The 12,498-nt window shown below is 45.0% G+C and overlaps 1 protein-coding gene across 2 annotated transcripts in view; it reads left to right on the plus strand.

Moving 5' to 3' along the window:
• Positions 1–12,498, plus strand: part of CD84 (CD84 molecule) — a 38,314-nt gene extending 25,816 nt beyond the window's left edge. For both annotated transcript variants that reach the window (XM_031005010.3, XM_031005017.3), the window contains 4 exons: positions 113–232; positions 2,561–2,658; positions 3,619–3,681; positions 5,279–12,498. In XM_031005010.3, coding sequence (XP_030860870.2) covers positions 113–232; positions 2,561–2,658; positions 3,619–3,681; positions 5,279–5,344 — 347 coding nt within the window. In that variant the 3' untranslated portion in view covers positions 5,345–12,498. The remainder of the gene's footprint in view (positions 1–112; positions 233–2,560; positions 2,659–3,618; positions 3,682–5,278) is intronic.

The raw sequence follows: 12,498 nt of genomic DNA on the forward strand, positions 1-12,498 counted from the left end.
ACTCCTTCGGAGGGCACCCAATTTTCATAATGCCCCTGACTGTGGGCAAACCTGCCCAGCCTCTTGGGCCTATTTCCTGAGAATCAAGACTCACTGCATCTTCTATTTCCAGACATCGCAATGGGCTTCCGTACTCACCGCACCGGGTTGCTGAGCGTGCTGGCTATGCTCTTTCTGCTTGTTCTCATTCTGTCTTCAGTGTTTTTGTTCCGTTTGTTCAAGAGAAGACAAGGTAGGATTTTCCCAGAAGGTAAAATGTGGAAACTCACCTTCTCTCCTCCTGGGACTGAAGCCATTTATCCAAGGTTTAGCTGAAAGGTCCATTGTTCCAGGGAATCTGCCTTTTTCCAATCTCCACCCCACCACCTCCCAGAATGATGGCTCTGAGGATGGTATGACATTACCCTGAATGGTCTTCAGAATCCATTCCTGAGATCACCAGTAGCTGGTGGGCCCAGAACATGGGTTCGAGCTTAGTACGTACATGAACAAGCTGTGCTTCACTGTACGAGTGTGTTCACCTCTCCAGCTCAGGGCCCTCACATGTGAAATGTTTGGACTAGAGGATCTCCAGGGTCACTTCCAATTTCATTGTATTTTGATTATGACTATTGGAGAGTCATTGAGAAACATATACTAATCCTGTACTCCATGGTTGTCACTAGGTCCCTCTGAATCCCTCTGGATCATTCTGTAGTTGTGCCATTCTCCATTCAGAAAACCTGATCTTAGACCCTCAAGGAATCATTATACCCTCCGATTCACCCACATCCCATGTCCACCCAAGAACTTCCTTTTCCCACCAATCACAATAAAAAACATGGAACTTCTGCTTCCATGTTCCTGACTCTCCTTTGGGTCTGATTCCTCAGGTTCCTGCTTGAACACCTTCACTAAAAACCCTTGTAAGTTCTCAGCCACAAAGTTCCTTGAATAATAATTGGGAGGGATGGGGAGTTCCCAACAGAGTGGTTAAGACTAAGCATGTGATTTGCAGTCAGTCTAGGCATGAAAGTCCCAGCTTGACCATTTATCAGCTACCAGTTTTTTTTATCATTGTAAGCTTCCATTTTCTCAGTTGTAAAATATTCACAGTAATAAGGTGTGCTGTATATACTTATTAAGTAGATTAAATGGAATTAGAAATACAAAATACTTGGCCCAATTCCCAGTACATAGTAAGTACTTGATAAATGTTAGCTAGTATACTGATAACTGATTGGCCTGGGGCATGGTACGGAGGAGGCATTCTAGGGGGAAGGGGATTTGTGACGTGTGCCATACTCAAATGGCCTCACAATGGGGAGAAGGCACAGCCTGCTTGAACCACAGGTGATCTGCAAGGTCCCTCAAAGAGATATTGTCTTCAATCCCTCACTGACTCTTGGGAAGAGAAAGGGCTATTCTTTGCATCTATAAATGAGACAAGAGAGAGCACTCAGTTTGTCTCATACTCACCAAATAAGTGATAGGACTAAACTCTGAATGTTGGAGCCCTGTAATACTGCTCAGCTCAGACCTGTTATTTGTAGGTATGTTGGTGCCCTGGATTATGAAGGCCCAAAATTCTGGCCTTCTTTTTTCACCTTGACCCTAAAATGTTCTGTGTTAGTACCAAAGCAAAGGAGTACACTGACGTGAATGTCTCTTCTAGCCTATACATTCTTAAAAGGAAAGACTTATCTACTGTCTTTTCTTCTCTGGGGCCTCACACAGAGCCTGGCACATAGAAGGAGCTTAATAAATGTTTATTAACTGTGTGAACTGGCAGGGTGCTGTGGCTCATGCCTGTAATCCCAGCGCTTTGGGAGATCAAGGCATGTGGATCGGCTGAGCTCAGGAGTTCGAGACCAACCTGGGCAACATGGTGAAACCCTGTCTCTACCAAAAATACAAAAAATTTGCTGGATGTGGTGGCACATACCTGTGGTCCCAGCTACACAGAAGGCTGAGGTGGGAGGATCACTTGAGTCCAGAAGATAGAGGTTGCAGTGAGCCATGAGGTGGTGCACCACTGCACTCCAACGTGGGTGACAGAGTGAGAACTTGTCTCAAAAACAAACAAAAACACACTGTGAATCAATCAAACAAGCAGTAAATGTTCATGAAACATCTACTATGGGCTTAACATTGAGACGGTTCCAGCAAGGTCTGCACCAAAAGAATGTAAAACAGTATATAACTAGAAAGAATCAATCAAGTTAAAAAACTAAGACCGTGACATGGAAAGTCAACTAGCCATGCAAGACAGTCAGTGGTAAGTGTCAGAAACATGAAGGGAGCTACATTTGACTGGCCACACAGGGAGGGGTTGGGGAAATTGTCTTTGGCCTAATCTGGACTCTAGAGTAGAAGAGAATTCCCACTGACCTGTGGGTGAGGCCTCAGCCAAGTGACTCCTGAGACATTCTGAGGATCCAAGCATCCATTTCAAAGGATGGCAGCCATTTAACCCCTGGCGGCTTCCTTTCTTCATCTTAAAAAGAGAACATTGGAATAGATCATTGCTAAAAAAAACCACCTTTCACAGACTGTGGGTCTATATTTATTTGTGAGACAGATGCTGCCTCAAAGAAAACCATATACACATATATCATGGCTTCAAGGAACACCCAGCCAGCAGAGTCCAGAATCTATGATGAAATCCCGCAGTCCAAGGTGAGCTGATGCAATTCATGGACACCCCTGTGCCACCATCTCCATGACAGGGAGTCATGGGCAGCCATTGCCTCTGCTTGTTGTTGTCTAGAAAGCAGCCACGGCCAAGAGTCCAGAGGTTCCAACCAGGAAATACCATGTCAGGGAAGTGATGCCACGGATCTTTCTATGAGGACAGGAACGTGACCCATTGTCACCCCATGGCAGCCTCCATGGGCTGAGGCCCTGAGTGTCCCACAGTGGGCCCGGCTCCAGGTTAGATGAGCCATGACTAGGAGCAAGGCGCCCCCTAGAGGGGCCACACAACAGAGGAGCTACTGGAGTGAGGTGAGGGCTGCTATGTGACTACCAACGTGGTGAACAGGTTGCTAAGGGGGCTCCGAGGCAACAGAACTGACAGACAAGTTCCCTTGAATGCCCCTCCTGGTCTAGCAGCAGCGGCTTGCTTTCCTCAGACTCAGAGTCACTGTTCCACACCCCTCCTCCCATCTGCCCTTTACCTGCCTGCCCCTCCCTCCCCTCCACCCTGGATCACCCTCTTCTGTGTCCCCACCAGCCTGCCTCCTTAAAGTCTGCAAGGAATCAAGGGGGAGACTGAGGTCTGCCTGGTCAGTCTAGCACTGTGCTTGGACTGATAGGGCAGCTGGATCCATAGAACCCATGGAAAGCTAAAATCCTGACTGAGCAGGACTCATCCTGAACCATGGGATCCCTCCTCTTGGCCCCTGAGGTTTTTCACCCCCGAGACCCTGCCCAACTGCTACCCATTCACCCCCACCTTATCCCTTCCTGATCCTAAGCCTCTCCAGAGTTGGATGGAGCCAGAACTGAGGCCAAAGGGGAGGCCACCTAGTAAATGTGGGACCAGGGAAGGATGGTGGGTAGAGGCAGAATTAGGAAAGGGGACTTGTAAGATTGGGCCTGGGCTCCCTCACTGAGGGGAAGATGTGTGTTTTACAGGCGTTTCCCTCCAAGGAAGAGCTGGTGAACACAGTTTATTCCGAAGTGCAGTTTGCTGATAAGGTAACCCCTTTCTGGCTTTTTATCCTTGCTTTCCTATCTCTTCCAGCCATTCTGGTGTACCCAGTGCATCCAACCAGGGGCTAGCTGGTTCCTCTGGGACTCCTTGTAGTTCTCAGGACCCACTGCCTAGGTTTTTGGTCTGTATGTACTTCCACCCATGCACAAAGCCCCACTCCCTAGGTCAATGGCCATCCACGAGTTATCCCACTTGGGATGCTGATCCCACCCTTCAAATGCAGAAGTCCCTATGCCTCTGAACTACGGTATGGGAACTCCATCCCGTATAATACCTGGGGTCACTGCTAGCTCACAGTGTGAAAATGAGAAAACAGGTGCTTCCCTCTGAGCAAACACAGGCCCATGCCAGATGCCCAGATGGGTGCAATGGAGCAGAAGCTGAATTTCAGTTCATTTGCTCCCTCAGCTGCTCTTTTACTACACGCAGCCTACACAACCATTTGTAGTGTCAAGTGCCTTGTGCCTTATGCCTGTGCCTTATGTCCTTCTCTGTCATATGCAAAGCCCTCTGACAGGACTTTAACTTTTGGGGATCTAAGGAGGGATTGTCACTATCTGAAGGTCCTCACTGCTGCTACAGTCAGGACAGCTTTAGGGTTGCTTAAAGAATCATGTTTTCTAAGTATTCCTGTTTAATAGCTGAGTTACCAAGCAGGAAGCTAAACTGAGTACGAGTTGAGAGTGATCCTATAAGGCAACAGGGAGCACATCTATGAGCTCGATGAGCAGGGCAGTGCTACTTCCTTTTAAGGAGGACTTGAAGCACAGGGAAGTTTGCTTGAAAAGATAAGCCAAATGGACTGGACAACCAGATAGAGGGACATTTACTTTCTTAGTGATCAGGAGAGGGAAGGAGGGAAAGAAAAAGAAGGGGAGGAATGAGGAAAGAAGAGGAGAAGAAAAGGAGGACAGGCAAGAAGTGAGGGTCAGGGTGCCCAGCATATTTGTGCCGGGATCTCAAGGAGAGTTGGAGGAACAAGAGTAACTTAACTTAGAAGGAGATAAAAATTTGAGGGATTAATCATGGAATCCTGGATTGTGACATCTCAAGATAAATCCTTAAAGACAAGTTAGATAACAATTATTGGGTCAGTATTTAATTGAAAACCTAAGACTCCTCAAACCAATGGGAAGATTGTTTGCAGCCCTCTAAATGCCTAGAGCACAGGAGATGCTGGCAGTGAGTCCCCACTATGTATGGGTGAAAGTGGAGTTATTGGGATACAAAAAAACTAGGGGTCAACTAGGAACAAGGAATGCAGGTAGCTTGAACCTGAATGTTGCCTCAAGCCTATAAACAAAATCCATTCCAAATGTGCCCCCCGCCCCCATTCCCTCCCATCGCTCTTTTCTGGGCTAAGAAGTTAATTGCTCAGGGCCTCCCAAATGTGGAGTAGCTGGGGCAGACATGAGGGACTCAGCAAAGAACAAGGCCCTGCTACCCCAGATTTCCCCAGCATGAGGCAAATCTAAGGCATCCCCCCGTGCCATTTGCTTAACTCCTCTGGGAACTTGCAGGACTGGAGTTCCCCAGCAGCACCTCTCAGTTAACATTTTCTCACGCTTCTCTCCTGCACAGATGGGGAAGGCCAGCACACAGGACAGTAAACCTCCTGGGACTTCAAGCTATGAAATTGTGATCTAGGCTGCTGGGCTGAATTCTCCCTCTGGAAACTGAGTTACAACCACCAATACTGGCAGGTTCCCTGGATCCAGATCTTCTCTGCCCAGCTCTTACTGGGAGATTGCAAACTGCCACATCTCAGCCTGTAAGCAAAGCAGGAAACCTTCTGCTGGGCATAGCTTGTGCCTAAATGGACAAATGGATGCATACCCTTCCTGAAATGACTCCTTTCTGAATGAATGACAAAGCAGGTTACCTAGTATAGTTTTCCCAAACTTCTTCCCATCATAGCACATGTAGAAAATAATATTTTTATGGCACACTGGGATAAACAATCAAGATTGCTCACTTCTGGAAGCTGCATATGACTAGAGGCCTCTTGTGACTGGAGGTAACAACCCTGCCCAGTAACTGTGGGAGAAGGGGATCAATATTTTGCACACCTGTAATAGGCCATGGCACACCAGCCAAGATGCTCTGCTCACAGTCAGTATGTGTGCAGATCCCTGGTGCGTGGCCTTCACCACGCATCTTGAGCAAATTAGGAAAACGTACCCTTCGCTTGAGGCAGATGCAGCCCTTCCCCTGAGTGCATGGCTTGGAGAGCAGAATGTGGGCTGCATATAAGCACACTCATCCATTTGTCTGGGAATCTTTGTGCAGGGCACAACAGGCTTAGTAAGTCCAAACACAGGTGACAGTGCTGTGTGGGTCTCTGTCAGAGTTGTGGCTCTCAGCCATGTAGACACACTCTCCAAATGGAGTGTTGGAAAATGTTCTTTCTGCAGGGTCTAGAGACTGCTGGGACACTTTTCTTGGAGTGCTACTTCAGAAGCCTTATAGGATTTTCTTTCTGGCCAAGATTTCCTTCTGTATCACTCCAAGCAGCCTCAGCAGAAGAAGCAGCCATGCCCAGTATTCCCACTCTCCAAAAGGAACTGACCAGCTTATATTTCTCACACTTCTGGGGAACTGGGTATAATCCAACCATCAAAATAGAAGACCTTGCAAGAAGCAGAGTCATTCTCCAGAAGGAACTTGGGAGATGATGGTGCAGATGATGAAACTGGGTTCATTCCAGTTCCAAAGGCTCAGAGAACTAGAGTTTAAGCTGAGGCAGAGTGCCCCCACCCTGGCATGCCCCACAAACAGAACACCAGCCAGCTTACACAGGCATTAACTCTCCGCAATGAGGAAGAATCATTCACAACTGAGCAAGACATTCATATGATCATTTAAGGAAGTGTTTCCCTTATGTGTTAGCAAATATAATCGGCTAACTCCTAAATCCCAACGAATAGTCCTAGGCTGGACAGCAACGGGCTGCAATTAGGCAGATAAAGACATCAGTCCCAGTAAATGAATCCATAGACTCATCTAGCACCAACTACCATTAGCACTATGTTAGGAGCTGCAAGGCCCCAAAGTAGAAGATGTGCATAATGTCTGCCCTTGTGTAGCTCAGGAGACAATTCCAGCACAGATACTACAGTTAACGCTGAACTGCAGCTGCATGTAATAGCATGAACAGTCAAAAAAAATACCTTATGAGGGGGCAGGGCTGAAGCTGGGCCTTGAAGGATGGATGAAATTTGGATAGAGAATGAGGAAGACAGAGGGCCTCCAAGTGAGAGAAGCATGAAAAATGAGCAGGGGCCTGGATCAGTGGGGTGTATTCAGAGCACCTCTCCAGATGCACCATGCATGCTCACAGTCCCTTGCCTATGTGTGGCAGAGTGTCCCAGCCAGATGTGTGCCCTCACCCCAGGTCCATTTACATGTCCTTCAATGCCCACCTCAAAAGGTACCTCTTCTGTAAAGCTTTCCCTGGTATCAGGAGTCAAAATTAATCAGGGATCTTTTCACACTGCTGTTTTTTCCTCTTTGGTCCTTCTATCACTAAAACTCATCTCATTCAGCCTTACAGCATAACTAATTATTTGTTTTCCTCACTACATTGTACATGTGGGAATTACAGATAAACAGAAGCCGGCTGGGGTGGTGGCTCACGCCTGTAATCCCAACACTTTGGGAGGCCAAGGCAGGCAGATCACCTGAGGTCAGGAGTTTGAGATTAGTCTGGCCAACATGGTGAAACCCCATCTCTACTAAAAATACAAAATTAGCCAGGTGTGGTGGCACACATCTGTAGTCCCAGCTACTCTGGAGGCTGAGACAGGAGAATCGCTTGAACCCAGGAAGTGGAGGTTGCAGCGAGCTGAGATCACACCACTGCACTCCAGCCTGGGAGAGACAGAGTGAGACTCCATCTCGGAAAAAAAAAAAAAGATAGAAGCCAATAAGCATGGTGCAATCAAATTCTGACAAGCATTAAATATCAGGATGCAGCTGGGCACAGTGGCTCACACCTGTAATCCCAGCACTTTGGGAGGCCAAGGTGGGCGGATCACTTGAGGTCAGGAATTTGAGAGGAGCCTGGCCAGCATGGCGAAACCCCATCTGTACTTAAAATACAAAAAAATTAGCTGGGTGTGGTGGTGCACACCTGTAATCCCAGCTACTTGGGAGGCTGAGGTGGGAGAATCGCTTGAACCTGGGAGGTGGAGGTTGCAGTGAGCTGAGATCCTGCCACTGTACTCCAGCCTGGGCAACAGAGTGAGACCATGTCTCAAAAAATAAAAATAAAATTAAATAATATCAGGATGCATACATCAGAGGCTGTTCCTAGTGTAAAGGCACTTTGGAGGGAGAAGACTTTCAGAGTTAGGCAGACCAACTAAGAGGTCAGCTGAAGCACCTAACCAGTTGTAAGGAGGTGAAAGGCAGCACCCCAAGAAGAGACGTGCAGGAAGGAGGAAAGAGGCTTGGTCATAAAGGATGGAGGAATTCCAAAGTGACACTGAACAGGCTGCGTTTATCCTAAAATAAAACCACTCCTCACTCTGTGGATGCATTGAAGACTCATTCCCAAACATCTTTATTCTCTAACTTGCCCTCTTCCTCTTCCTAATATGTTCACTCAAGTAAAATTACTAGTGTCCTAATGCCCCTATGCATATTGTCAAAAATAAAAATCAGAAGCAGGTTAGATCTGTTAGGTCTTCCAGAAGAGCAAACCTGGGATGAAGCCAGAGCCCAGGAATTCTGAATGTGGCCTTTGGACTCAGGACAGCCTACTCTTGTCTCTCCTCTCAGTTTCTCTCCTATGAATCTCCTGACTCATGAACACGTTATCTGTTCACCCTTCTCTCTAGGGCTTAGTTCTTAGATTTTCCTTCTGTAAAATGCATGTGATCTTATTTTCCCCTCCACAACTTTCCAGATGAACTAGACTGTGACCAAGAGGTCTATAAAATCAAAGCATCATGGAACAGGATCTTGTATCAGACCAAAGGGTGCCAGTTTTTAAAAATGTGCATCAAAATGGAAGTCTCAGAGACAGAGCCCTCTGGTGGAAAGTTCTAGTAGGTCAGGACGGTCCTTCTGCCTGCAGACACCTTGGGCTTTACTGAGGGACTCAACTGAGAAAATGAGGAATGTTGCAGCTCATGATTCTTAGAAGAAGAAAGTGAAGCTTGTTTAAAATATGATTTAAAAAATCTGTAGAACACTGTAAACTACACAGGCTACGAGGGAATAGCCTGGTTGGGCCAGCTTGGAAACCAGTCACAGGCAGGAAGGAGCCTGTCCGGTTTGGGCTGTGTCCACAGAGAGCACTTCTTAGGTCCTGCCTGGAGAGAAGGAATGGCTGGGCTATATTTTCTTCCAGACTCATTATTTTTCTTCTGTTTGACTTTTCTCTGAATTTCCCTTGATTTGTATAAAATTTCTCAATAATTAGTGACAGTCTCTACTGATTGTAAAATGAAGCTTGAAGGCCAGGCGCAGTGGCTCATGCCTGTCATCCTAGAATTTTGGGAGGCCAAGGCGGGTGGATCACAAGGAGTTCGAGACCAGCCTGGCCAACGTTGTGAAACCGCGTCTCTACTAAAAATACAAAAAAATTAGCCGGGCATGGTGGCACGTGCCTGTAGTCCCAGCTACTCAGGAAGCTGAGGCAACAGAATCACTTGAACCTGGGAGGTGGAGGTTGCAGTGAGCCGAGATCACGCCACTGCACTCCAGCCTGGGCGAGAGAGTGAGACTCCGTCTCAAAAAAAAAAAAAAGTTTGAAGAACAAAGACAATAAGAGGAAGTATAATGAGTGGTCATAAATGTGGGCTCTGATAGTAGAGTGTCTGGGTCTGCATCCTGGTTTCTTAGTCATGTGACCTTAGGCAAGTTACTTTAACCTCGCTGTACCTCAGGTTGTCCATCTATAAAATGGGGATAATAATAGTGCCTGCCTTTTAAGGTTGATGTGGGGATGAAATGAGGTGTTGCTCATACAGGAATGTGCCTGTGCATGGCAAAGTTCGGGAAATTTTTTATAAGCTGTTCTTCTAGGCCTGAAATCTTCAGAAGATGCTAATCTAAATTCATGAAATAAGCTTCTTACAACAGAAATGCTGCTAGTATTATGCAAAATTAATGTTGTATATCAAACTTTTAACTCTCATCCCTCCTTATTCAGATATATTTTGTTATAAGCAATGTTTGTTCCCTCCGTTATTATACCACAGTCTACTTACCTGATGCTATATCTGCCTCCCCAGTTAGACTGAGAGAACAGGGGATATACCTAAATAATAATAATAATAATAATAATAAATAATAATGGAGAGCTCCTTGAAGATAGGGAGCCTGCAAGAATCATTGAGGGCTTATTTTATATACCAACTGCTAAACTAGATGCTTCATACATTGTTGTCAATACTCACGACAGCCTTGTAAAGTAGAAATTAATTCTTCCAGTTAACACTAAGGCTGACATATGAATACCTTGGCAAAGCTGGAAAGCTGGGAAGACAGTATTTGAACTCAAGACTTCTTGTCACCAAGGGCCATGCACTTGTACTCTGCCATGTGGCCCCTTTTTACCTCCTGTGGATTCCCCCTACCTGGCACTTGGCCTTAGGTGTACACACACCTGGCACTTTGCTTGACACATAATAGGTGGACCACAAATATCTACTGGATGAATATTTGCATATACTAATATTTTAAGGTCCTAAAAGCAGCTCAAAGTAAATATATTAATATATTAATTCCATTGCTATCTGGATAACCACTCAACTTTTCTGTTGAAAATGCCCATTTAATTAAAGAAGGTTAGATAGAGCTCTCTATATTCATTTTGGACAGGCAGGGCTTTCAGGTCATAAACATTCTGATGAGTTAATATAAAATGAGAGAAACTGTAAATTTCCACTACTAAAAATCACAAAAATAACAGAAACAAAAGAAGAGATAAGAATTTGGGGAATTGTGCTGAACAATTTAGTGGTTAAAAAAAACAACTGTGCATGTTTAGACTTAAATAAGCCCCCATCCAAGTGTGAGGGATCCAGTAATTTTTCAAAACATATGAAAGTGTTAATACATTTTGACAAAGGACCATTAAAAAAGTCCTGAATTCTGACTTGAGGGAGGAAAGTAATGACTGACACATTCTCTAGAGACTTGCAGACTTTGGGAATTCATAAAGGAATGGATGATAATTATTAACTGTTGCTGGCTGATTGCCCAGACAGTTCTCAACAGCCCTGTACAAGTCTCTGGGTTTGGGATGGATCAATTCTGAGCCTGGAAAATGGCCAAATCTTTGCAAATGAGAAATATTATTCTTATAAGGTCTTATTGTAGGCAAATAATTACATAGATTATTCATCAGAGAATTTTTAAATGCTCATAATCTCAACTCTTTCATTTACAACTTGTATTTCCAATAGTTTATGGGTCATCTCTGCATAGACGTCAGAAGTCACCTCAAGTTTAGTGTGTCCAAAATCGAACTCACAGGTCTGTTTCTGACCTCCCAACTTGCTTTCCTCATGTTTTTCCTATGCTAATGATCCACCATAATCAAAATAATTAACATTTATCCAGTGCCTACTATGTACTATTCCCTGTCCTGTTTTACATTTACTCATTTAAAGTCCATAAGAAACATTAAATCTCATCTGCCTTCTGAAGAAGATACAACCATGCTCTCTTTTACAAAGTAGGAAACTGGGTCACAGAAAGGTGAAGTCTTTAAGGCTGAATCACAGTAGCTCATCCTAGTAAATAGAAAAGCCAGGATTCAACTCCAGGGGCTGGGTGCGGAACTGCTATTCTTCACTGCTTCACCAATCAGCAGCTACCCAAGGCAGAAAACTTTTTCATCCTTGGCTCCTTCATTCTCCCTGTCACCCCAGATCCCCTCTACATCTAGTCAGAGAATAGGTCCTGTCAATTCCAACTTCTCTATATGGCTTCTCTCAGGCATGTGCCCTTAATCGGCCTAATTCTCTAACACACCTTCCCTCTACCTGCTCACTCCCTCAGATCATTGCTTTATCACGTGTTACCTGGGTTGCTATTACATAAAGAGCAATCTTTCTAAAATGAGGATCTTATCACTTCACTTCCACACTAAAATGTTTTTCCTGGGGAACCACACTCCTTAGCAATCTGACCCATCAGACCTTCCAGGCTGTCTCCTGCCTGCTCCCTAGGCTCCAGCCACACAGAATTATCATGGGCCCACACACCCACCAAATCCTCCCATGCCTTTGCCCATGTTGTCTGGGATGCCCTTCTCTTCCTTCTGTCTACATCAAGCATCAGACTGAATATCCCTCTTGTGCGGCCTTCTAAAACCTCCCGTTCAAAGCGAAATATATAGCCCTCTATTTATACTTTTACAGCATTTGGCACACAAGTACAGAGTAGTAGCTTTTTATCACATTCTCTGATAATTATATAGATATGGTATTTCTCAGCTCTCTCTCCAACTGGCTAATAAGTTGTTTTTTGTCTGAGTGCCTAATTTTGTGTTTTGTGTCTGAGTGCCTCAGTTCCTCAAAAAAAAGTTTTTTGATTAGTTCATTATTCATTTGAACATGGAAATTATGCTCACTAGTGGCAAATGCCACTAACCGTATTCTAGAAGCTAGGTGTCATGTGTGCAATAAGATATATTATCCCCTCTACAAGTCACCGTTTATTTCAGGCATCTGTAAATGTCCATTAATAAAGTATGGTTCATAAATTTTACCTTGTAAGTGCCTAAGAAATGAGACTACAAGCTCCATTTCAGCAGGACACAATAAATATTATTTTATAATGCA

This window comes from Gorilla gorilla, chromosome 1 (assembly GCF_029281585.2).
Source record: "Gorilla gorilla gorilla isolate KB3781 chromosome 1, NHGRI_mGorGor1-v2.1_pri, whole genome shotgun sequence".
Taxonomy (NCBI): Eukaryota; Metazoa; Chordata; class Mammalia; order Primates; family Hominidae; genus Gorilla; species Gorilla gorilla.